Below are 25,714 nucleotides of genomic sequence, written 5' to 3' on the forward strand. Positions count from 1 at the left end.
CAGGCCAATACCGATTCGTTATTTACCATGTAATACTATTACATGGTAAATAACGAATTCCAGTGTACATGCACATCTGTGCATGTACACCTGTGCCATGTGGCACACAGACATGCCCTGAGGGGATGTATGTGTGTCACATGGCACACAAACAAGAAACAGGGGTGCAACAGGATGTCAAAGTGACACCCTGTTCCCCTTGCAAATTCGGTATTTTTACCGATTCTGTAATTACCGAATCGGTATTTGCCATTGATTCCTATGGGTTTCAAAGCCCATAGGAATCAATGGCAAATACCGATTCTGTAATTACAGAATCGGTAAATACCGAATCATACCGATTCGGTATTTTTTACTGAATTTCTACCTACATTTGATTTACCGATTCATGAATACCGAATCGGTAAAATTCAGTATTTATGAATCAGTAAATCACATTTACCTACATCTAGGCCTAAATGATTAGGGGCGGGGGGGGGAGGGGTGGCAATGAAGGATGTTGTAACGGATCCCGCATATCCTCATTTTATCATAAATTATGTTGTCGGAGGTCATGCCATGCACGCAAACACAGCCGGGCACCTCTCGGTTCTCCTACCTTTGACCTTTAGCGTGCACCCACTCAGTATGTGGTAACTGTCCAGGCTCCCCTTCCCCATGCCCCTCTTGTTGGACACACTGTTCGCTGGTATGCGCATTTCCTCCCCTAGGTCTCCGCGCATGCACACCATTCCTGGCACCTCTTTCGCCCTCTGTCTCTCTACATACACCTCTCTGTGAGCAGAAAGTGCCTGGCACATCTCTCGATCTCCCTCCATACACTGTCTTCACCCTGTACCTGCTGTGTGTTTCTGTTGCTTTTTTGGTGTGCAATCAGTTTTGTTTCTCTGCACCGGAGTCAGTTTGTCTGCTCATGTCCAGTAACAGCGGAGGAGGCGGGAAAACACAATGATAGGCATTTAGCGAGGTAGGAAGCGGATGCAGGTTATAGATTTGTGATTTAAACTAAGCCTGTTTATCCCCAAAGAAAGAAGTGCAAACACTGGGCTGTTATGGTTTAGATGTGTGGAGGGATAAGGGGGGGATAAGGGGTGAAGGCCGGATTACAGATGGTGCCCCAAGATGGAGACAGCCGTGCCTTGAGGAGTAGACACACAAGAGACAGACGCCTTCCTGATGAACAGGCCATATCTACCTACCGTCGAGCTGTTTATGTTCACAAGAAGCCCAGTCCCTTTGGATGCCTCAAGAAGTCTGTGCTCTAGTGAATACAGTGCAACCAACACACGATCTGCCAGGCTCAGTGTTTTTTATTTTTTTAGGTCTCGGCTAGCGTAGGCTGTGTGTGTGTGGCGCTGTGTGTGTGTGGCTCTGTGTGTGTGTGTGGCTCTGTGTGTGTGTGGCTCTGTGTGTGTTTGTGTGGCTCTGTCATCTACAACTGTCTCTACAACTCAAAATAATTATACTACTAACTTTCTACAATATTAATACCTATTACTCTATAGTACTCACTACTACTCTACTACACACTATATAAAACTATCTACTACTCACTATTACTCACTCTACAACTCACTCTCTACTACTAACTCTCTAATACTCAGTTTATAATACCCTACTCAAACTATTCTAATAACTATATCTACAAAATACTACTCTCTCATTACTACTCATTATAACACTCACTCTCTACTACTCTCTACTACACTCTAATACTAAAAAGCTCTCTAATATATACTCTATTTTAAAAGTCATTTGCTACTCACTCTACTAAATGGATATACTACTCCATATACTATCTATAACTCACTACACTACATCTATTTCTATCTAGTACTTTTCATTACTCACTACTACTCTGTCTACTACTCACTAAATCCTACACGCTCTCTACACACTATCTACTACTTACTCTATACTACTCTCCACTAATCTACACTACTCACTAACTACTATTGCCTACAACTCACTCCTACTCTACTCTATACAAGTACACTCTCTATTAATCAACTAGTCACTCTCTACTAACTACTAATAACTGCTAACACTCTCTACTACTCTCTAATGCTTACCTATTGCCATTGTAAATGACAATATCATATATTTATTGGTTTAAAAAAAACAATAAATGAAAACAATAACGTTTACAATACCAATAGCTCTAACTTTAACAAAGACGAGACCATTGCATTGTAAATGCTTGTTATTAATGGCCTTCAATCTCAATATTTTACTCTCCAACAAGGTACTCGTCAAGGTTGCCCCTTGTCTCCTTTCATTTGTATTCTTCCCTTGAGCCTTTTCTTCATTTTCTGCGGAATTCTCCTTCCTTTCGTGGTTTTACTCATAAAGCTATTGAAATGGAGTTCACTGCTTATGCGATGATATTTTGTTATTTATTTCTAATCCTTCTACATCCTTGCCTGCTTTTGTTGATCTTTTGTCTTCATAAGCTGCCATTTCTGGATATAAGTTGAATTTTTTCAAGTCCGAGATCCTTCAGCTTAATAAATATTGTCTTAGTAGTATGTTTGAAGGGATGGACTTTAAATGGAATACTAACTGCATTACGTGTTCAGGGATAAAATATTCTGCTTCAATTGCTACAACTGTTCATTTGAACCTGGATGAGCTTTTATCTAAAATCTCTGCCATGGAAGTAGCTATCTCGTCCAGACTGAGACTCATCCAACTTAAAATTCTCCATAGGGCATACATTTCTAGCACCAGGCTGAAGAAGATGGGTAGGTGCGAGGATGATAGGTGCCGAAGGGGCTGTGGAATGGCTGGCTCCTTCTTCCACATGATATGGGAATGCCCAATACTACAGTCGTACTGAGTGAAAGTGGTCCGATGTATGAAAGATGTTTGGGGAATGGAACTGCGTCCAGAGGTTAAACGGTGCATACTGAACATATGGGAGCCAACAGACCTTTCGGAGAGAGGGAAGATCTGGGTGACGCTTGGGCAGATGGTGGCAAAGCGTAACATCACTAGGTGCTGGGGAGCAGTGACGCCTCCAAAAATTACTGAGTGGAAGCGAGACATGGACTGGTGCATGGTTCAAGAAAAGACCGTGTACACTTCCCGGGGATGCCCCAAAAAATGGGGGGAGATATGGACAAATGGAATGAACACAGAGGAAATATCTGTGAACCACCCCAGGCTCACAGTTCACAGCTGGAGGCATAACCCGAGAGAGACTTCAAACGTAATGTAATGCCATGCAACTGATGTAATGTTATATTTCCTGTGTGACCCCTTGTACGCCACGTAATCTTACTGTCCGAGTATGTAGACCACTTTCTCTGTTTTTTTTTGTTTCAATAAAAAGATTAAAAAAATAAAAAAAATCTCTGCCATGGCAGAGAAAGGGTCCCCTTTATATCTGTCCTGGTGGCGTAGGCTGGATACCTCCAAGATGATAATGCTTACGGTAGTTAGTTTTTACCTTTTTATGTTACCGATAATGATCCCTTAAAAAAAATGTAAGACCCTTGATAGTGTATTGAGTAAATTCCTCTGGAACAATCAAAAGGCTCATATTTTTCTTTCTGCTCCTAAGTACAGAGGTGGGGTTAACTTTCCCAACTTTCGCCAATATCACTCCTCATTTCTACTTCGACAAGCCTTACCCTATCATTCCTCATCGGATGAACCTCCTTTATCAGTATGGCATAAATTAGAAGAATCGATTATTCATCCATTTCCCTTCTCTTCGCTAGAGTACCTTGCTCATCCTCCCCATTCTTTTAAATCTCCTACGATTTCATATCTTATATCTACTCTCTATTCAATTCTTACCAAATCACGTTCTCCTCTGCAGCTATTTTAGGATTCCTCTATTTGGCATAATAAATTCATCAAGCTTTCCAACCACACTCTTTTCTGGAAAGACTGTATTTTAAAAGGTGTTTTCCAGGTTAAACACCTAATACACAATAAGCAATTTCTTTCTTTCAAGGAATTCCAGTCTAGATACAACTTCTTCTTTTTCTAAGTTTGATTCTTTAAGACGGATTGTAAATATGCAACTTTCTCTTCTCTCGGACACTTCTTCTTCTCTTCCTGATTCCTCTATTCAACCGTTACCTTCTTCTTCCTCTGTTTGAGCTTCTCATATTTACAAATACCTATTTTTCCCTCTATCTATTCGTCCCAAAAGCAAGATTGAACTTTTATGGGAATCAGATCTGCAGCCCACTTTCTCTATACACACCTGGGACTCTATTTGGGTTCGGATTCACCACATTTCATGAAATGCCAGCACTACCCAAAATCTTTACTATTTGTATCCTAGATTATTTTTAACTTCACTGGCTATTTTTAAATGTAGCCCTTCCCTCTCCCCTAACTGCTGGTCTTGCAAAAATACTCCCGGTACATATCTTCATTCCTTTTTTCTTTGCCCTAATATTTTCATTTTTTGGACCAAAGTATGTAAGACTATTGCCACTATATGTTCAACCTCTTTCCCTTTTGATATTCCCTCTATATTTTTGGGTAGTTCCTCTATGCGTTGGTTAGGTGCTCGCAAAATAGGCTCATTTATAGATTTATCTATTGCCATTGCATTTCAAGTTATAACATCGAACTGGAAAGATGCCTCCAAAGTCTCCTTTTCTGCCTGGTGGAATTTTCTATGTCATCATCACAGGCTAGACCGAGCCTTTGTAACCACCTCCAGGCAACGTATTCGTAAAGAGGCCTTCTAGTCTCCTCCCACTAACTACATTTCTTCCTCTGTATTACATAACAAGGATATTAATTTTGTTTTTCAACTGCCATGATTGCTTTGTTAATACCTTACTATTACGTATTTATTATAGAATTATTATACTGTTTATTTCATTTTGTTATTATATTGTTATTGGACAGTGCTACCGGTATTTAACATGTGATTATTGCTAAACAAAAAAAAAAACAGAAATGCTATTTTTATTATAGTACTCTCTGATTCTGTTTTCCGTTTATATAGTTTTATTTGTAATTTATGAAGTATTAGGTATTTGCATCTATTGTTATCATTGGGGTTAGTCTTTATTATATTTCTGTAATGTATTTTCTATATATATTTCAATAAAGCTTTTTCAACTAAAAAAATAAAAATAGTTCTGTATTGTGATATATCTTCACTGGCCTCGCCATGCTCACTTTACAAAAACACTGTCCACAGAAAGAAGTTTTAAAAACCTGGCAAAGAAATATCGGCTTGATTCACAGGTGATGGATCACAAAATCGTTAAAATTTAAGGTAAAAAAGAGAGACACATATATACCTATTTAGTAGGTAATTTGTCCGAAAGTAAACTAGAACACCTGGATTAATTGCGGCTTTGCCGCGTAACCAAATTTTGTGATCCTAAACAAATATTTGACTTCACCGATGGTCCATTTTCTTCCCTATCACATATAAAAGCACCTTCAAAACCGCGAGTTTAGAATACCAGCGCTACAAAAAACGATTGTGTTTGAATTAACGGACCTAAAAGAATCTGGGCAGGGCAGGGCCGGCTTTAGAATAGAGGCGCCAGGTGTGCCAATATTTTTTCGCGCCCCTCCGCCATGACCGCCATTTCCAAATATTCCCTCACTCCCACCTTCCAACAGTGGCACTCATCTCTACACAGCTCCTCCCTCCCATGCATGTCTTTTGTTTTATAGCACTACTCATGCCAACTCGTGGGTGTCAGAGCACTTTACACCAAACACACATTAACAGAGGCAATGAATCTCATATGTGTAAATCAGTCTATAGGAAATGTTACCCAAACCAATGAGGATTACCGTTCTGTGTTCTGCATGTACACGTTCTTTGCAGCTGGCATATTAACCCTCTGCGCTACTTAAAGATGAGTTGAAACTGTGACAAGACAAAACTGTGATCTCTCTCCAGCAGAAACAATAATCACCTGTGTTATCTTGACATTTTTATTGTTGCCTGAAACATGCTGGACACACAAGGAAGTAGCAGGTGCTTTTAAAACCTAAAGTTATTTCTGCACACATCACCGCTCACAGGTTAGGGCAGGTGCAGCTGCACCGGTCGCACTGTTCTAAAGCCGCCCTGAATTTGGGTTACATACAGGGTTCACGTGACAACTGTTTTACGTCTGAGGTCACTAATATTAGCGCTGTTGCTGGGCGGGGGCAGGAATGGTTTCTAAGGTCATGTAAAAAAACAATCACTTTCAATAAGTTCTTCTCAGCGCAGCGCTATAATGTGCATATTAATGTCAAAGAGCCACGTGTGAAAGAAATACAATTTTTTTATTTTACAGAGACTTTATTATATGTTACATGATGTCTGGTGTATGATTCACACAGCGAACGTTTCCTGCCCTTGTTTTAAAATTGTACAAAGAAAAGAGATACATAGTTGTGAGTCTTCTGGTTGCCATGGCAACATGTGGGAGGGATGTTGTGAAGAAGATTCTTTGGAATGTTGGTGTTTAAACTGTGGATGACAGTTGAGGGGGGTTTGCACATGGGGTTGCCTGACATCTATACAACAATAAATCTACATGAAAGAAACCTTATTTTCCAGTCACTGGAGTTACGGCCTCCCACAAGGGGTTTATCCCCAAAGGGAGAGTTTTATTATTTAAAAGAGTCTCTGCTTGTGCTCCTGGTCACATTATCACTGTGCGGGGGAGAGAGGGAAGGATGAGGGGCTGAAGCTCCCTGCAGCTCTCACACCAGCCTCAGCTCTGCGCCTCCCCTGTAGGGTGGTGGGAGGGAAGGATGAGGGGCTGAAGCTCCCTGCAGCTCTCACACCAGCCTCAGCTCTGCGCCTCCCCTGTAGGGTGGTGGGAGGGAAGGATGAGGGTCTGAAGCTCCCTGCAGCTCTCACACCAGCCTCAGCTCTGCGCCTCCCCTGTAGGGTGGTGGGAGGGAAGGATGAGGGTCTGAAGCTCCCTGCAGCTCTCACACCAGCCTCAGCTCTGCGCCTCCCCTGTAGGGTGGTGGGAGGGAAGGATGAGGGTCTGAAGCTCCCTGCAGCTCTCACACCAGCCTCAGCTCTGCGCCTCCCCTGTAGGGGGATGCGAGGGAAGGATGAGGGCCAGAAGCTCCTCGCAGCTCTCACACCAGCCTCAGCTCTGCGCCTCCCCTGTAGGGTGGTGGAAGGGAAGGATGAGGGTCTGAAGCTCCCTGCAGCTCTCACACGAGCCTCAGCTCCGCTCCTCCCCCGTAGGGGGGTGGGAATGAAGGATGAGGGTCTGAAGCTCCCTGCAGCTCTCACACCAGCCTCAGCTCTGCTTTTCTCCTGTAGGGGGTGAGAGGGAAGGATGAGGGTCTGAAGCTCCCCGCAGCTCTCACACCAGCCTCAGCTCTGCGCCTCCCCTGTAGGGTGGTGGAAGGGAAGGATGAGGGTCTGAAGCTCCCTGCAGCTCTCACACGAGCCTCAGCTCCGCTCCTCCCCCGTAGGGGGGTGCGAGGGAAGGATGAGGGTCTGAAGCTCCCTGCAGCTCTCACACCAGCCTCAGCTCTGCTCTTCTCCTGTAGGGGGTGAGAGGGAAGGATGAGGGGCTGAAGCTCCCTGCAGCGCTCACACCAGCCTCAGCTCCGCTCCTTCCCTGTAGGGGGGTAGGAGGGAAGGATGAGGGGCTGAAGCTCCCTGCAACTCTCACACTAGCCTCAGCTCTGCTCCTCCCCTGTAGGGGGTGCGAGGGAAGGATGAGGGGATGAAGCTCCCTGCAACTCTCACACCAGCCTCAGCTCTGCTCCTCCCCTGTAGGGGGGTGGGAGGGAAGGATGAGGGGCTGAAGCTCCCTGCAGCTCTCACACCAGCCTCAGCTCCGCTCCTCCCCTTCAGGGGGGTGCGAGGGAAGGATGAGGGTCTGAAGCTCCCTGCAGCTCTCACACCAGCATCAGCTCCGCTCCTCCCCTGTAGGGGGGTGAGAGGGAAGGATGAGGGGCTGAAGTTCTCCGCAGCTCTCACACCAGCCTCAGCTCTGCTCCTGCCCTGTAGAGGGGGGGGGGGGAGGATGAGGGGCTGAAGCTCCCTGCAGCTCTCACACCAGCCTCAGCTCCGCTCCTCCACCGAGCCAGAAGTACGGGAAGAGCCTCTGTGTGAAGGGGGCCTGCGGGAAGGAGTAGAGAAGCTCCATGGAGTCAGCATTGTACAGGGACAGACGCCCCCCCTCGTAGTCCAGATACACCACCAGCTTCAGGGGCTTCTCACGAGGGGACAGAGGGGTCTCAGGAGAGGTGAGAGCCGAGTACTGACCCTTCCACCGCTCCACAGCCCAGACTCCCCCCTCAGGTGACCATGTGATCTTTGCCTTCCTGTCCACAGTCTCTGCTGCGACCCCAACATGCCACCCTCCCTCCTGCAGCAGCTGCACCTCCCAGTAATGTCTGCCGGAGGTGAACCCCTCGCTCCCCAGCACACAGGGCCAGAAGGAGGTGAATCTCTTGGGGGTGTCCGGCAGGGGCTGTGCTGTGTCCGTCTCTCTCACTCGTCTCCCCCCCTCAGACAGGAGGAGCTCAGGATGAGCCGTGTCAGGATCCAGAGTCACCATCACTGCAGAGAAGAGATTCAGAATTAGAGATTTAATGACACAAATAAAGGCTGTAATTACTGCTTCTGTTTTACATATGATTAATTTACATCACACATGGAAGGAGCACGCAGCGCTAGAGAGCGCGGCACTAGACCGCTCACTACACTAAAGAGCGCAGCACTAGACTGCTCACACTAAAGCACACATTCACCTAGAGCACACACACTACACCGAACATCACGCTGCACTACATAGACACAGCATTCTACTACACACTACGCTGCACCACGCAGCACATACTACACCACACTACCACACAGTAACATATACAAGAAGAGTAAGAGTACTGTACTAGTCAGTACTCTATATTACATGGTACAGAGGAAGAGAGCTACTAGAAGGAATACAGTACTAGTCAGTAAAGTGCATTAGATAGCACAGAGTGACAGAGATATAGAGTACTACTCAGTACACTGCGTTATATGCACAGAGTTACATAGCTACTCAAAGCTATACAGTACTAGTCAGAACACTGTATTAGATGGTGCCGAGTGAGAGAGCCACTAGAAGGTATAGAGTACTTGTCAGTACCCTGCATTAGATAGTACTTAATAACAGAAATACTAAAAGTGTACTGTACAAGGCAGTACACTGCATTAGATTGGACAGAGAGACCGCTACTCCAAGGTGTTCTGTACAAGTCAGTAAACTGCACAGGATGGTAATGAGTGAATGAGCTATTGGAAGGTATACTGTACTAGTCAGTACACTGCATTACATTGTACCGAGTGAGAGAGATACTAGAAGGTATACAGTCCTAATTAGAACACTGTTTTAGATGGTACAGAGTAATAGAGCTACTTCAAGGTATACTGTAGTAGTCAGTAGACTGCAGTAGATGGTACAGAGAAACAGAGCCACTATAAGGCGTACTGTACCAGGTAGTACATTTCATTAGATAGCACAGAGTTACTCAAAAAGATACCGCACTAGTCAGTACACTGCATTAGATGGCCAAGAATGAAATGCACATTCCACAGTCTTCAGTACTACCTATTGCATTGCATTGGATGGTAGTATATCATATATGGTACAGAGTAGGAGAGCTACTAGAAGGTATACAGTACTAGTCAGTACAGTACATTCGAGGGTACAGAGTGATAGAGCTACTCGAAGATATACAGTACTAGTCAGTACACTGCATTAGATGGTACGGAGTAAAGGAGCTACTAGAAGGTATACTGTACTAGTCAGTCCAATGCATTAGATGGTGTAGAGTGACAGAGCTACTAGAAGGTAAACTGCACTAGTTAGTGCAGTACATTAGAGGGTACAGAGCAACATTTCTACTCCAATGTATACTGTACTAGCTAGTGCATTGCATTGGATGGTACAGTGGGACAAAGCTACTCCAAGGCATACAGTACTAGTCAGTATACTGCATTAGATGGTACAGAGGAAGAAATCTACTAGAAGGTGTATACAGTACTAGTCAACAGTGGCAGTTTCTCCATGGGGGCATATTGATGTTGCCCCCCTGTATGTGTTGCCGGATTAAAAATGTTATGCTAACAACAATTATAAATGTTTATATTCCTGGCTGTGTCACACTGTTTTTATTTCGGCCACATCCGAGTGTAGTGCCCATTGCAGGCAGATGCCTAGTCTTCCAATCATGTGAGGGGGCGGGGCATCTTATAAACAGCACGAGAGAGACTCAGACTGGCTGGGCCTGAAGTTTAAGTGCACATGTCGGGTTGCAACCCGACATGTGCACGTGAGTTCTCTCCACCAGCACTACGTTAGTGAGCCGGGAATCACAGCTGCAGCCTCCTCCGGTATGCAAAGGAGCACTGACTTTGGCTGCTCCAGCCAATCCTGGAACCTCTCTTATGCTGTTTGCTGATATACAGCAGAGGGGGGAAAAGGGGGTGGTGATGAACAGAGTGTCTGAATTAAGCAGACCACTCTTATCCAGTCCAAAGATCAGGGCTTGATCCATCACCGTTATTTATCTCACTGCCCCATCCCAGCTCAGAACCTGGCTATATGCAAATTAGTCTGTCCCTGGCCCAGTGCATCATGGGAACAGGGCAGACCAAACTACCAAGCCAATTCTTCACCAGAAAGGAGACAAGCTACCGGGGACCGGTTTCTGGCATTTCAGCCTCTTCGGCCCGGCTTGCTTGAATCCTGATGGAGCAGTGAGAAAGGGACTCATGTCTGAGTATACCCTGCCACACCTATAGTGGCCAAAAACGATACAGAAAAGGGGGTGGTGATGAACAGAGTGTCTGAATTAAGCAGACCACTCTTACCCAGTCCAAAGATCAGGGCTTGATCCATCACCGTTATTTATCTCACTGCCCCATCCCAGCTCAGAACCTGGCTATATGCAAATTAGTCTGTCCCTGGCCCAGTGCATCATGGGAACAGGGCAGACCAAACTACCAAGCCAATTCTTCACCAGAAAGGAGACAAGCTACCGGGGACCGGTTTCTGGCATTTCAGCCTCTTCGGCCCGGCTTGCTTGAATCCTGATAGAGCAGTGAGAAAGGGACTCATGTCTGAGTATACCCTGCCACACCTATAGTGGCCAAAAACGATACAGAAAAGGGGGTGGTGATGAACAGAGTGTCTGAATTAAGCAGACCACTCTTACCCAGTCCAAAGATCAGGGCTTGATCCATCACCGTTATTTATCTCACTGCCCCATCCCAGCTCAGAACCTGGCTATATGCAAATTAGTCTGTCCCTGGCCCAGTGCATCATGGGAACAGGGCAGACCAAACTACCAAGCCAATTCTTCACCAGAAAGGAGTCAAGCTACCGGGGACCGGTTTCTGGCATTTCAGCCTCTTCGGCCCGGCTTGCTTGAATCCTGATGGAGCAGTGAGAAAGGGACTCATGTCTGAGTATACCCTGCCACACCTATAGTGGCCAAAAACGATACAGAAAAGGTGGTGGTGATGAACAGAGTGTCTGAATTAAGCAGACCACTCTTACCCAGTCCAAAGATCAGGGCTTGATCCATCACTGTTATTTATCTCACTGCCCCATCCCAGCTCAGAACCTGGCTATATGCAAATTAGTCTGTCCCTGGCCCAGTGCATCATGGGAACAGGGCAGACCAAACTACCAAGCCAATTCTTCACCAGAAAGGAGACAAGCTACCGGGGACCGGTTTCTGGCATTTCAGCCTCTTCGGCCCGGCTTGCTTGAATCCTGATGGAGCAGTGAGAAAGGGACTCATGTCTGACTGGGTAGGAGTGTTCTGCTTAATTCAGATACTCTGTCCAACACCACCCCCTTTTATGAATCGTTTTGGCCACCACAAGTGTGGTAGGGTATACTCAGATGTGAGTCCCTTGCTCACTGCACCATCAGGATTCAAGCAAGCCGGGCCGAAGACGGCTGTAATGCCAGAAACCGGTCCCCGGAAGCTTGTTTCCTTTCCAGTAAAGAATTGGCTTAGTAGTTTGGTCTGCCCTGTTCCCATGATGCACTGGGCCAGGGACAGACTAATTTGCATGTAGCCAGGTTCTGAACTGGGATGGTGCAGTGAGCTAAAAAACGGTGATGGATCAAGCCCTGATCTTTTGACTGGGTAGGAGTGTTCTGCTTAATTCAGATACTCTGTCCATCACCACCCCCTTTTATGAATCGTTTTGGCCACCACAAGTGTGGTAGGGTATACTCAGATGTGAGTCCCTTGCTCACTGCACCATCAGGATTCAAGCAAGCCGGGCCGAAGACGGCTGTAATGCCAGAAACCGGTCCCCGGAAGCTTGTTTCCTTTCCAGTAAAGAATTGGCTTGGTAGTTTGGTCTGCCCTGTTCCCATGATGCACTGGGCCAGGGACAGACTAATTTGCATGTAGCCAGGTTCTGAACTGGGATGGTGCAGTGAGCTAAAAAACGGTGATGGATCAAGCCCTGATCTTTTGACTGGGTAGGAGTGTTCTGCTTAATTCAGATACTCTGTCCATCACCACCCCCTTTTATGAATCATTTTGGCCACCACAAGTGTGGTAGGGTATACTCAGATGTGAGTCCCTTGCTCACTGCACCATCAGGATTCAAGCAAGCCGGGCCGAAGACGGCTGTAATGCCAGAAACCGGTCCCCGGAAGCTTGTTTCCTTTCCAGTAAAGAATTGGCTTGGTAGTTTGGTCTGCCCTGTTCCCATGATGCACTGGGCCAGGGACAGACTAATTTGCATGTAGCCAGGTTCTGAACTGGGATGGTGCAGTGAGCTAAAAAACGGTGATGGATCAAGCCCTGATCTTTTGACTGGGTAGGAGTGTTCTGCTTAATTCAGATACTCTGTCCATTACCACCCCCTTTTATGAATCGATATACAGCAGAGGAGCAGTGAATGGATTGCTTCAAGAGAGGCGCGGAGTAGTCCTGGTCTTGGAGGCAGCAGGTTTGGCTTTACAGAAGAACATGGCCAATCACAGTATGGTTTTATTATAAAGTCATTCAGTGATTGGTCATTTTCTATCCCTTGCTGCCTTTCCTTCAGTTGCTATGGTTCCCGCCTCATAGTGCCCAGGGAAGGAGTGGAAAAAACGAGGGTTAAGCGCTGCGTGATTGAGAGTAACTTCGAGCTCTCCACGTCATCCAGTCCTGGTCCCAAGTAAGTGACCCACCAAGTGACATAGTAAGTTCTCTCTGTTACGTTTTTAGGGTGAACATTATCTGCGCTCAGTGTGCTGGAGTTACAGTTATGTAGAACTGAACACGGCGTCCCGGCGTCAGCTCAACCTCCTGTGATTCTGGGCCAATCACTTAATCGTCCCATGCCTAAATAAATTAACGTGACCAAGTGTAATTCTAACTGGTGTTCATGTAAAGCGCTGTGATGCCAATGAGATTGATTTCCAATCTGAAGATAAAATGTCTGGCAGTGGCAGTGCACTTACAAATCCCTTTATATGTTTTTAACTGAGCTTCTGTAGCAACTCGTTCGCAACCTCCCATCCACAACTTTTACACCCACCAATTTCAAATGGCCCCAGCCGCCACTGCTAGTCAGTACAGTGCATTAGATGGCACAGAGTAACGGTGCTACTCCAAGGTATACAGGATTACTTAGTACACTGCGTTATATGACACACATTAATAGAGCTACTCCAAAGGTATACAGTAATAGCCAGTACACTGTGTTGGAATGTGCAGAGTAGGAGAGCTGCTAAAAGGAATACAGTACTTATCTGTGCACTGCATTAGATGGTACTGAGTGATAGAGCTCCTGGAAGGTAAACTGTAGTAGTCAGCACACCAGATTAGTTGGTGCAGAGCAACAGAGCTACTCCAAGGTATACAGTACCAGTTAGCACACTGCATTAGATGTGACAGAGCTACTCCAAGGCGCACTGTACTAGTCAGTACTATATAATATATGGTACAGAGTAGGAGAGCTACTGGAAGGTAAACTGTATTAGTCGGTACACTGCATAAAAATGTTACAGAGTACCAAGCTATTAGAAATGAAACTGTTGCAGTCAGTACATTAATTTGGATAGTACAGAGCAACAGAGCCACTCCAAAGTAAACGGTACTAGTCTGTACACTGCATTGGATGGTACAGAGCAAGAGAGCTACTAGAAGGTATACAGTACTAGTCAGTACTCTGCATCAGATGGCGAAGAGTGACAGAGCTACTCCAAGGTATACTTTACTACTCAGTACACTGCGTTGTATGTCACAGAGTAAAAGAGCTGCTCCAAAGGTATGGTGCAGAGTAGGAGAGCGACTAGAAGAATACTAGTCAGTGCATTGTATTAGATGGTAATGAGTGACAGAGCTACCCGGAGTGTTACTAGCGATTCAATCACGAGGGAAACGGAAGTGACGCGAGTGATGCGAGGACGCACCGCAATCCTAGGAGCGGAACAGAGAGGCTCCGCTCCTGCGAGGCTCCGGCCCTTGCTCCAGCCTGGTTGCATCGCTAGAGCTCAGAGCTTGTACGCTCTGTTCAGCATCTGCCCCTCTTCGGCTGGGATATTCAGTCTAAGTCAAGGAGTGCCGCTGGTGAGCCGGTGAGGACACAGGGGCAATGAGAAGGTAGTGACACTGGAAGCATCTAGAGCTGGGGATTATACTCAACAACCCAGGAGGCAGGTGGCTGCAGGCAGTGGCATAACAAAGGCCCACGCAGCCCCTGTGGTGCAGGGGGAACCTGGGCTGTAGGGGGCCCCTCAGCACAGTACTCCAAGTCAAAGTCAAAGAATCTTGTATAGAGCACAAATCACAGTTAGGTCTCAAGGCGCTCGCAGACGATTCCACTACCTGGGTTCTATCTCGTTTCATTTAGAGAACAGCCATGTTTTTAATTCTCTACGAAAGCGCGGGTTGTCTAGGATAGATGTGAGGTGGGATGGAAGCTTATTTCAAAGGTGGGGGGCAAGATATGAAAAGGGGCAGCCTCCGTTTCGCACAGTGCAAACCCACAGAGGAGTTAAGAGAAGTTTGGAGCTAGATCTCAGGGCTCTGGCGGGCTGGTATTTTTTCAGTTTTTTTTCAAGATAACCAGGGCCAGTGCCATAGATGCTTTTGTGTGTTAAGCACAGGATTTTATACTGCCCTCTCTTCCTAACTGGAAGCCAATGAAGGAGTTATAAGTTGGGACAGGATGGCGATCCAGGAGGCAGGTCCAAAATTAATCTTGTTGCTGATGTGTTCTGCAGAATCTGTAATTTGGAGAAAAGGTCTTCATTTATAGAGGCCAGTAAGTCATTTCCGTAGTCCATGCGACTTACAATTAGGCCCTGCACCAGTGGCTTCTGGGTTTCCATTGGTAACCATTTGAAGATTTTTAGTAGTTTCTGTAAGATGCCGTAGCAGGTGCCCAATACTCGGTTGATATGGGCTTTCATGGAAAGCTTATTGTCGATGGTAATTCTCAAATTGCAGACGGTTTGTTTTGGAGATGGACAAGGGCCGAGTGTCTGGGGCCACCAGCTGCTTGACCAATACTCAGGCCTGAGAGCTCCAGATTAAATGTGGAATGGGGCCCCTCCATGTACCTTGTAGGGGGGCACCCTCAACTTTCGTTACACCACTGGTTGCAGGTATGGCCAGTGCTGCGGTAATCTCCAAGAGGCGCGGAAGCAGCTGGCACAAGGCCAGTGCCAAATGCTCCTTCAGAGGTCCGCACCTGTAGTTGTCCGTTCAACACGCCAGTGGCCCAGTGAACAAAAAACATTCCTACCAATAGCCTTGCTGGGCAAAGACTTGTGTGTGACTTTGCGCGTTCAAGTAACAATCTTTTGATTACGTGGGGTGTGCAGTGTAATCTTTAAGCCCCTGACAGCTCAGAAAGTGGAAAACTTGCGAAGGTACACACCACACGACGGCTATTATATTTACTCTGCCAATTTAGATACTCTATATAGAGTGGTTGGTAGTCCCACTACGCTCTCAGGAAGAACAGGAGGGGAGCCAATAACTGCTCGGATTAGACAAAAGTGTTCCAATCGGTTGATATAAAAAAAATGAAACCCACGCAAGCAGAGGCTACAACAGAACAAGAAGGAGGGCACATTCTATGGTTTACTTTTGTGAAACCGAATAAAGTTTATTTGGTTGATTGATTGCTTGATTGAACAAGAAGGGGATTTCCTCCAATTATACCAGAGGTTCCAACTACCAGCCAAATAGTATGGGGGAAATTTGTTTCTTTAAAGAATCCAGTGACTGCTTTACTTACATATCACAAAGAGGCAAGTCGATTACAAGCCCGCAACATGCGTTTTAACCTGGGTTTTCCGAAATCACACCCACAACTCAGAAGATAGCTCTAAAGGCTGTTACCTCAGCAGAAATGTAAACTAAAAAACCTGCCTTCCAGTGGGAGGTCTGGATGAAAAGGAGCTTCCAAGCCGTGGAGAGAAGGCAAACTCAGGTGTTGAGCTCATTGAAGTCATAATGACTTGGGGATTTTGCAGTCTGAGCTGGATAAAGTTCCTGAGGGACTGGATCTTAATTCCAATGGCCACTGGCGGCAAAACATGTAATAGAGCCAAACACTGTCCTGACAAAGGGCAAGGTTAGATAAGTGATAGTTGAGGTGCACCAACCATTTAATTCGCACGATAACAGCTTTAAGCCTCAACTTTCAGGCTTGGACGGCAAGGATCCTGTCCAGGGAACAAAACAGTAAATTACCAATGGCATTTCTCTAATAGGTGTGCCTAATTCCATTTGAGTTCGGGGGGAAGACTCAATTGGATGAGACCTTTCCACTCACAGGTGGAGGGAGAAGGAATACCTCTGGCTGCCCCCCCTTATCACTGTCTCCAGACATCTACCTACAAGCTGAAGTATTGGACCGCCACTCCCCTTGTCAGGGAGGAAACGACAACAATACGTGGGATATTTTGCTTAGTTCCTTTCAAACTGTCATCGAAGCCTTAACATACCAGTCTAGTAAGTCAGACATCTAGGTGGACTTATTGAATACAATGGCTCTCTACATTACTGCAATCAATTAGAATATTGGGGCATTGAATGCACTGGTCCAGAGGGCACAAGTTGACACACAATATGTTCCTGCTTGTGTCTGCAGTCCAGTTTTAGATAAACTGGCATCGCTCCCTGGAATTGTAGAATCTGTTTTGGACGACATTAAGCTGCAGTTAAAGACAACTCCAAGAGCAGTGGACATTACCACGCCAACCAATTCCGACAATTGTGCTCCAAATAATAAAGTTCCTTGTCAAAATAAATCACAATTAGGAAAGGTTACAGTGGAGCCGAGTGAAGTGATTTTGAAACAGCAGCGTCGTGGAGGCGAAAGGTGGTTAAGTAGAAGGTACCACATGAGAACTGAAATCTGTGTTGTCCCTCGGATGTGTCCACCTCACAAAACTAGTATAGATCTTTTACAACCAGTAACCCATATTACCCATAATTTATTATGGGCTACCCCACGTCAAAAATACTTTATTCGGCTACCAAAAGCCACAAAACCACACAATTAAAACAAAGACCTTGGAAAGACTATCAATACATTAAAAAGAAGGAAATGGTATACATGTCCGATACAAGGATCCCCATCATACACTTATTACATATACATCAATTAATTACTTGTTCAAATTGAAGTAAAACACATTGTAAAACAATCATTCAAATATCAGTGCATTTTAAAACAAAAGAAATAAAATACCATAGCAATAACTGCTTAAGAAATATCCCCATGATTAAGTTTACTTTATTTGTTTAGCACAGTTAATTAAAACTGTTGCTGTGAAATATCCCTTATTAACACAATTATCGCATCAAGAAACAAAACTGAAGAAATACACTGTCATTTTAAAAAAAAATGTATACATTTAAAAACAATCTTAAAAATCTTAAAACTACCAGTGTTAAGCTGCTATTGAAATCCAAAAATGAAAAGATTAGAACAAGAGGTGCTAGACCAGGAGACGAAAAAAGTCAGTAATAAGTTTTTTTTTGGGGGGGGGGGGCAGCAAGCGTAGGAGCCACGGAGGGTGAAAAGAAATTAACCAAGAGTCTCACAAACGTTCCAACCCTAGCAAGCGCTTGAATGTCTGTGGAGGTAAAACACAGAGCCGTCGCCTCCCAGCATGCCCTAGTGCCCCATTTTAAAAATAAAGGTTTTAATAAATGCTTTCTAGCGCCATCCATAGCGGGGCAACAACACAGAAGGTGCGGCCATGATTCTTTATGGTATGAGCACAGTCTGCAGGCCCACCCCTCCTTTGAAGGAGCCCATCTGTAGGAGGCCGTAGAACACAGGCCTAGAAGGCGCATAAACAATATGTTCTTCCGTGCCACTGCGTTCAGGTTTTCCAGTAGATAAAATTGCGGTACCCCAGGCTGGTATGAGACATTCAAGGGAAGCAAGACAGTTGGTGTGTTTAAAGCCTGTAGGTCCATCCGATGGGAAATTAGTTTCGCCTGCTTGTTGATTACTTTTTTCCACACTGAGTATGGAATTGTGTCTGAGATTAGCAGGGAGCTGTCAATCTCTAATGATTTAATGGCCTTTGTAATCTGACGATTCCATGGGTTTCCAGGGCTGGTAAACATCTCTTTTAGGCAGAATTTTAGGGTGGTATCTGCTTCTTTTAATGACCTTATAAAATATTTCAAAGTATCTGCCTCGCAGTAGATGGACTGCCTTTGTAGTCCCAGATCCAGACGTAGTCTTGTCCTCTGAATGAATTTCGGGAGATGGAAGATTTTTTTGTAAATGGAAACCTGGGCGTGGTCAAGACTGACACAGCATGCACCGGGAAAGGCCTGATGCCCATAGTTTAAGGCGGGGAGTAGTGTGGCTTTGATCACTTTCAAGATAGGTTCTGCAGAGGGGCTGCTCAGAGACTGATTCAGACGAGTCAGGGAGTATGTTATTGCACCTGCTCTTTTTTTCATTGCAGCTAAATGAGCTGTTGATCTTGAAGTCTCGCAGAACCATACTCCCAAGTAATTATATTATGCTGTTGAGTTGATCGTTGCGGGCCCAATGTGCCACCTTAAACTTCTCTTGTTGTTACAGCGGCCGAATATCATCACCTTGGTCTTTTCTTGGTTGATTTTTAGCACGTTGGCCGTATTATATGTATGAAGCTTACTTAATGCTCGTTGGAGCCCCGTTTTTGTCTGGTCCATTATGACAATATCGTCAGCATATTGTAAAATATGCAGATCCAGTTTTGCAGGACCCAGCTTTGGCGGGAGTAAATTGCTTTTCTTCAGATATGTTCCCAGATCGGCCGTATAGAGATTGAACACAAGCGGGGCGAGAACACAGCCCTGCTTCAAACCGTCTCCGATGGCAATTTTTCTGGAGACTGTCTTGGGGACAGTTTTAATTCGCACCCAGGTGTTCTTGTGCAGGGAGATAAGGGCTCCTAGCAGGTTCTGTGGAATCCCCAATTTGTCCAGTTTCCTCCATAGAATGTCGCGAGACACTTTATTGAAGGCTGCGCTGTAGTCAATGAAGCAGCAGTATAGTGGAAGATGATTTTTTTGTGCCGCCTGCTGACTCAGGAAAGCCAAAGTTGTGATGTTGTGTATGGTGGAGGCTGAGGAGCGAAACCCTGTTTGAAAGTAAGGTAGAATATTGTTTTCAGCTACCCAATCTTCTAAGAGCTTAAGAAGACACCGGGCATATGCCTTCGCCTCAAGATCTAGTAGGGCAATAAGTCGGTAGTTTGCTGGGAGCATGGGGTTTCCTTTCTTGAAGATGGGGCATAAAATCGTGCCGAGCCAAGAGTCTGGTAGCTGGCGAGTCATAAACACGTTGTTGAATAATGAGGCAAGAAGTTCGACCCACTCCGCCAACGCACATTTAAAAACCCCTGCAGGAAGGCCATTAGGCCCAGGGGCCCGTCGTTTTTCATTACCTTCAGAAATTTGGAGACTTCGGCTGCAGAGGTCAGCTCATGGAGTTCAGTCAGCGTTGGATCGACATTGTCTCTTAAATCGGTCACCACGGAGTCCGACGTGTCACTGCCATATAATTGAGTTACATGCTGGGCCCAGACTTCTTCGCAAACTGCGTTCCCTCTGTTGTTATTCGACGAGCGAAGCTTGTTCATATAATTCCAGAACTGGGATAGGTTCTTGCCCTGTAACAGTGCGAATATTTTTATCCACTCTTTTTGTTCTTTTAATCTATTCGCAGCCCATACTGATTTTCTGAAGGACTTGCGCAGTAATGCCATATTATAGGCCGAGCGCGCCGTGCCATTCAATTTGTGCAGACACACAGCCCTCCTAAGGGCTTTTCTTTTGGTGGTTAGCTCTGGGTCATAGATCCGCTTCGGGCGTAGCTCGTAAGACTTTTGTTGGGCCTCGGATCCCGTTAAGAGATTTATGCAATTTTCTGATAGCGCTGTCCCACCGATGATGTAAGTCCGTGGAAGAGCTGTGCCTTGGTAGAACCTGATGAATCCCATTTGATTATTCTGACTAAAGTGTGTAATTCAGCTTGCGTTGTGTGCCCCACAGCTGTTATTTCCGTGGCGGCTGGCACTAACAATTCAATTGTTACCGTTAAGGGGTTGTGGTCACTCTCGTGACGGTAAGGGATTTCCATCTTAGTTAGTTTGTTTCCTAAAAACGGTGAGAGGAAAATATAGTCAATTGTAGAGATGTTTTTGAAGGTTGGAGGAAAATAAGTCCCGGGATTCTGTTCTAGTCTAATTTGTTTTGCGGATCATAGATTGTGATTGGTTAAGAATGTAATCATGGCTTCTTGTTCTTTACTTCTGATGGCCGGACCCACATTGGTAGCCAGACCTTTGATGTTAAAATCCCCTTTTAGCAGAACTTCTGCTGCTGCAAATTCCAGTAACAGATCTGCCAAATGCTTAATCGATCGCTCTGTAGCAGTTGTTTTTGTGTTTTCATTGAGTTATGATAGCAGTTGATTAGAAGCATGGGTAAGGCCCTGCATGAAGATGATAGGCCGTTAATTAATACTGTCTGCTCTGTCATTGAGTTCCGAAGAATAGGGGTCACCGTTATCTTGCATCTGTGCTTAATGTAAATAGAGAGGCCCCCTGAGGGTCTTCCGTGTGATTTGGCCTGAGTAGCTGGTTGAAAGAGTTCAAAGTGTTGGAGCTAGGGACCAAGTCTCCTGTAAGCAGATGATATCGCTTTTATTCAGGTATTCCACGGCTGATTTGGAGGCAAAAGTTGACTTTAGCCCAGCCACATTCCAGGACGTGATAGTCAGATTATGATTCGACCAGTTGACTTCCCCGTTAGGAGGAACACTGCCGGGCAGATGTACTTGCAGGCTCTGGGTGAGGGGGCCCGTGATATTCATCGGAAGCGCGGGCATGGTGACTCGTTTTGCAGCTCACCATGCGATGATTGCTGTTGCATGAGATGTTTATAAAGTTGTCCGCTTTCGTCGCTTCTGGGAGCCAGGCATGGGTTGCACCCCGGGACCCCTTTAGGACGCTAATATATTTCCTTGCAGGGAACGATGGAAGGAGGACGTGAGGATATTTTTGTTGTGTTGGCACCCATAATTCAATCCCCCAGTTTTCAAATGTGCCTGCTTTGCCTAGGATTGCATCCCTTATGGACTCCCGGGACCACGTTGTCACGGTTGCCTCTGAGCCCCCTTTGCCTGGTATTGAGGAGAACTTGACTAAAGTAAGGTCCGAAGAATTGACCCCAGACAATGCTGGAATGTTATTGAATAGCGGAAGAAGATTATTTCTGTTAAGGATGTCGTGTGCGCCCTTATGGGCATAATGAGGAAAAATGACAAGTTCAGCATCATTTTCCGGGCTTTGATGGTTCAGACTCCTGACTAGTTTGCTTGAAGATACAAGCACCTCCAGTTGTTGAGGTTGTGCTCCTGATGAATGATTATTCCCCTCGTGAAGATTTTGTGCTCCCGGGGCATAGATAAATTGGGGCTGGTGGGGCCTCTGCATTTGTATAGAAGAGTCCCCGCAGACATTGGTTGGAGCCTCAGGTAGGTGGCACATGGAGCAGCCCTTCACTACTCCCTCTAATGCAGTTTGAGGATCTCCTGTAAAAGCTTTTACCAGATCCTGGCCATTAATTTGGCTGCTCCGAGCTTCTTGCATAGCTGCCGCTGGCTGTGCAGTGTTGTTCACGCTCCCAAGGCCTAGGTCATAGGAAGGTGTTCTGTTGATTTTATATGGTAGGGAACCGAACATTGCCCTTGTAGTGTGAAGTTCGGTCGCTCCCAAAGCTGGAGGTATTCCCACGGGTGGATCATGTATCGGTGGTCCTGTATTTTCTATGGTATCCTTGTTGCACACCTGAGTCGTGCTTGTCCCGATGGTTTTCATCTTGGGTTTTGAAGCCAGATTGAAAATCTATACTAATATAATAAAGAGAGAGCCCAAACCTTTAAGGGAGGTAATCTCAGGAAACACAGCACCAATCATAACATCCAATACAGCGTTGGAAAGGGCAGTTGCAGCAGAAGGACATAGGCTATGCAGACGCCCACCAGATACATTTAAAAGGTAAAGGAACCGTGCCAGCAAAGTAGTCCCTTGTGGGCGTGTCTGCGTTGTGCTGTGGGCATGTGCTGGGAGCGTGACAAACGCTGGGGGAGTGTGGTACGTTCCGCCCTTCACGCCATGTCTCATATCGTGTGCTGGGAGCTTGTGCTGGGGGCGTGGGCGGGGCGCGGAATGACGGGGAAAAAAAGCGAGCGTTGTGCCCAATATTTCATTGTTTTTTCTTCCCAGGTTCTGTACATTCCAGCTCCGGGTGTCCACCCTGCTCCTTTTAAATACCCCTGCACCCCATAATCATAACCCACTCTTACTCCTTAAAATACCCACACACTTAAACACTAACCCATCTTAACCCTATAAATATACCCTGTACCCCAAAACCCAAACCTATCCCTAAACCCTAAAAATACCCATGTACCCCAAAACCCAAACCTAGCCCTGAACCCTATAAATACCCCTGTACCTCAAAACCCAAACCTACCCCTGAACCCTAAAAATACCCCTGTACCCCAAAACCCAAACCTAGCCCTGAACCCTAAAAATACCCCTGTACCCCAAAACCCAAACCTACCCCTGAACCCTAAAATACCCTTGTACCCCAAAACCCAAACATAGCCCTGAACCCTTAAAATACCCCTGTACCCCAAAACCCAAACCTACCCCTGAACCCTAAAAATACCCCTGTACCCCAAAACCCAAACCTAGCCCTGAACCATACATATAACCCTGTACCCCAAAACCCAAACCTACCCCTGAACGCTAAAATACCCCTGTACCCCAAAACCCAAACCTACCCCTGATCCCTATAAATACCCCTATACCCCAAAACCCAAACCTAGCCCTGAACCCTAAAAATACCCCTGTACCCCAAAACCCATACCGATCCCTAAACCCTAAAACTACCCCTGTACCCCATTACCCAAAACTATATCTAAACCCTTAAAATACCAAAACACCCCAAAACATATACCTCAGTACCCCAAAACATATACCCCTATACCCATACTTACCTTATCCAAACATTTAAAAAAACATGCTTTTACCATTCATGCATTTACAACGAAATCTGTTATAAATGAGGACGTTCTTTCCGCTACTTGGCATCGAAAATGTGGAACGCTTTACCACCCCAGATCCGTGGCCTCAAGGACCTTCTGAGGTTTAGAAGGGCTATGAAAACCTACCTTTTTTGTTAACTGCACTGTTATGTTATAGCCGAATGTCCATCTCTACGGCAGCCAACTCTCCTGTCTATTAAAGCGCCGGGACGCCCCTTAGGTGGGGCAGCCGCGCGCTATACAAGATTTTATAACATAATGCGTGGTAAAAGCATATAAAATGTAATGCCATGCGTTATAATGGCATTGCGGAGTCATGGTACTTTCGTAATGAAAGTATGCGGAGTGATGGTATGCGGAAAGAAAGAATAATGGGTGTTTACCCTCCCCGGTAAGTACATTGGTGGCACGGCGGCCCACATCTCCAGCAACATACTCATATTTTTTCACCACCGATTTGAAAAATGAACAGGTCTCTCTCATTGATGGCCAGCACCGACATACACTTTTAGACACACCTCCCGCCACAAGTTCTAGAATTACGAACTTTAGAGCTGGGGAGCTACGTTCGAATCTCGGCATCAGCTCAACATCCTGTGATTCCAGGCAAATCGCTTTGTCTCCCCGTGCCTACCACAAATGAATGTGTTCTTCTGTAATGTAAATTGTGCTCATGCCATGTTGTCGAGTTTGCGCTATATAATATTGTAAGGAAAAATAAAGTAGGGAAACTCGAGTTCACACACTACTGAACGCGCACTATAAGTGCATCAGCAGTGCACTGTGAATCGGAGCGTTTCACAGGCCTGTCACAGATAAGAAATGCTATCAAAACGAAATCCTACAACACAATATACTACTGGCTGGCAGCAATTCATACCCAGACAACGTCGGGCCGGGCTGCTAGTTGGGAAATAAGGAAGGTCTTTAGGTTTGATATCTGGGATACTAGGAGCTACTGGTCCGTCGAAACCCACTCTCCTTTTTGCTAAGCGTTGTTTCTTGGATTGTTTTTTCAATTTCGTTCTCTCTCTCCTTGACAAAGGAGGTTTCATTGGGAGATTCAAAGAGGTGGGAGCCGTATTTTTCTGGATTGTATTAGTGAGAGTAGGCTGCTGCATCGCTGATTTCATCAGTGCGGGGCTGCTCAGGTCGAGGCGTTTCGGGCCCGCTTGGAGATTGCCTGGGCTGATCCCCAGAGAAGAGCGAGCCAAGCTATTAGGATCTGATTCAAGAGACGGAGAGGTCGGCTTTCTCCCAGATGGGGAGCCAACCAATGTGTCAGTGCTCTGAGGACTCCTCGAGAGAGACTGAAGTTTGGAGTTCTTGAGGGAGATTCACTAATCCATTTCCGTCGGTGTTATTTTTCACGCTGTCCAATAGTGCTCCCAAGATTTCTGGGAGAGCGGAAAGTTTATTTATTATTGGCAAGCAGGGACAGATGTTCGTGTTATCCTGTAGCCCTGCAGACCTTTCAAGAGAGCTTAATCTGGAGCCCAGGTCAGACAGTGTTGAAGCCAAAGTTTGAATTAGGTCAACCTGCAGTTCCATTTTCTGAGATTGCCAAAGCATAGCTGTAGCAATTGCGTCTTGCTTTACGTGGAGTGATGTCACCGAGACCGAAATAGAATTTATAAATCCCTGGGAGACAAACACCGGTAGTTCTTGATCATCTTGCGTAATACTAGAGGAGTTGGGATGCGAGCCGAGGCCCGGTGTATGAGCAAGGGAGTCCTCGATACGTGCTTCTAAAGAGGCCAAGAATCGCTTAGATGACAGGGGGCTTTCAAACTTTAGGCTCTTTTTTAACGATTGAAAATCCTTCTGAATGATTTGGAGAGGATCCGGACCTCGGCTGTATTGTGGTGAAGGCTTAGGAGTCATATCTACCGCATTGCGGTTATCATCAAATTTTGGAGGGGTAGATGGCACTCTGCCGTAAACTTGTGCTTGGACTTGTAGCTTGGCCTCCGTGTTTATTATAGTGGTGTTTGTGGTGAGAGTAGTAGAGTCTGAGTCCAAGACTAAGTCTGTTAGGCTCCCCAGGCCAGTAGGAGATACACTTGATGAAACAGTGGTGGTGACCTGTGTCGTTATTGCAGCATCCTGGGGAAGCGGACGTAACTGGTGGTGCTCAAATGATTCCAGAGC

The 25,714-nt window shown here is 45.7% G+C and overlaps 1 protein-coding gene across 1 annotated transcript in view; it reads right to left on the bottom strand.

Moving 5' to 3' along the window:
• Positions 1 to 6,251: 6,251 nt before the first annotated feature.
• LOC144754157 (E3 ubiquitin-protein ligase TRIM39-like) overlaps positions 6,252 to 25,714 on the bottom strand; it is an 80,468-nt gene continuing 61,005 nt past the window's right edge. Inside the window, exon 6 of the mRNA XM_078641739.1 lies at positions 6,252 to 8,527. Within this exon, the coding sequence (XP_078497865.1) occupies positions 8,016 to 8,527 (512 nt within the window). The 3' untranslated portion in view covers positions 6,252 to 8,015. The remainder of the gene's footprint in view (positions 8,528 to 25,714) is intronic.

Source organism: Lissotriton helveticus, chromosome 5_1 (assembly GCF_964261635.1).
Source record: "Lissotriton helveticus chromosome 5_1, aLisHel1.1, whole genome shotgun sequence".
Taxonomy (NCBI): Eukaryota; Metazoa; Chordata; class Amphibia; order Caudata; family Salamandridae; genus Lissotriton; species Lissotriton helveticus.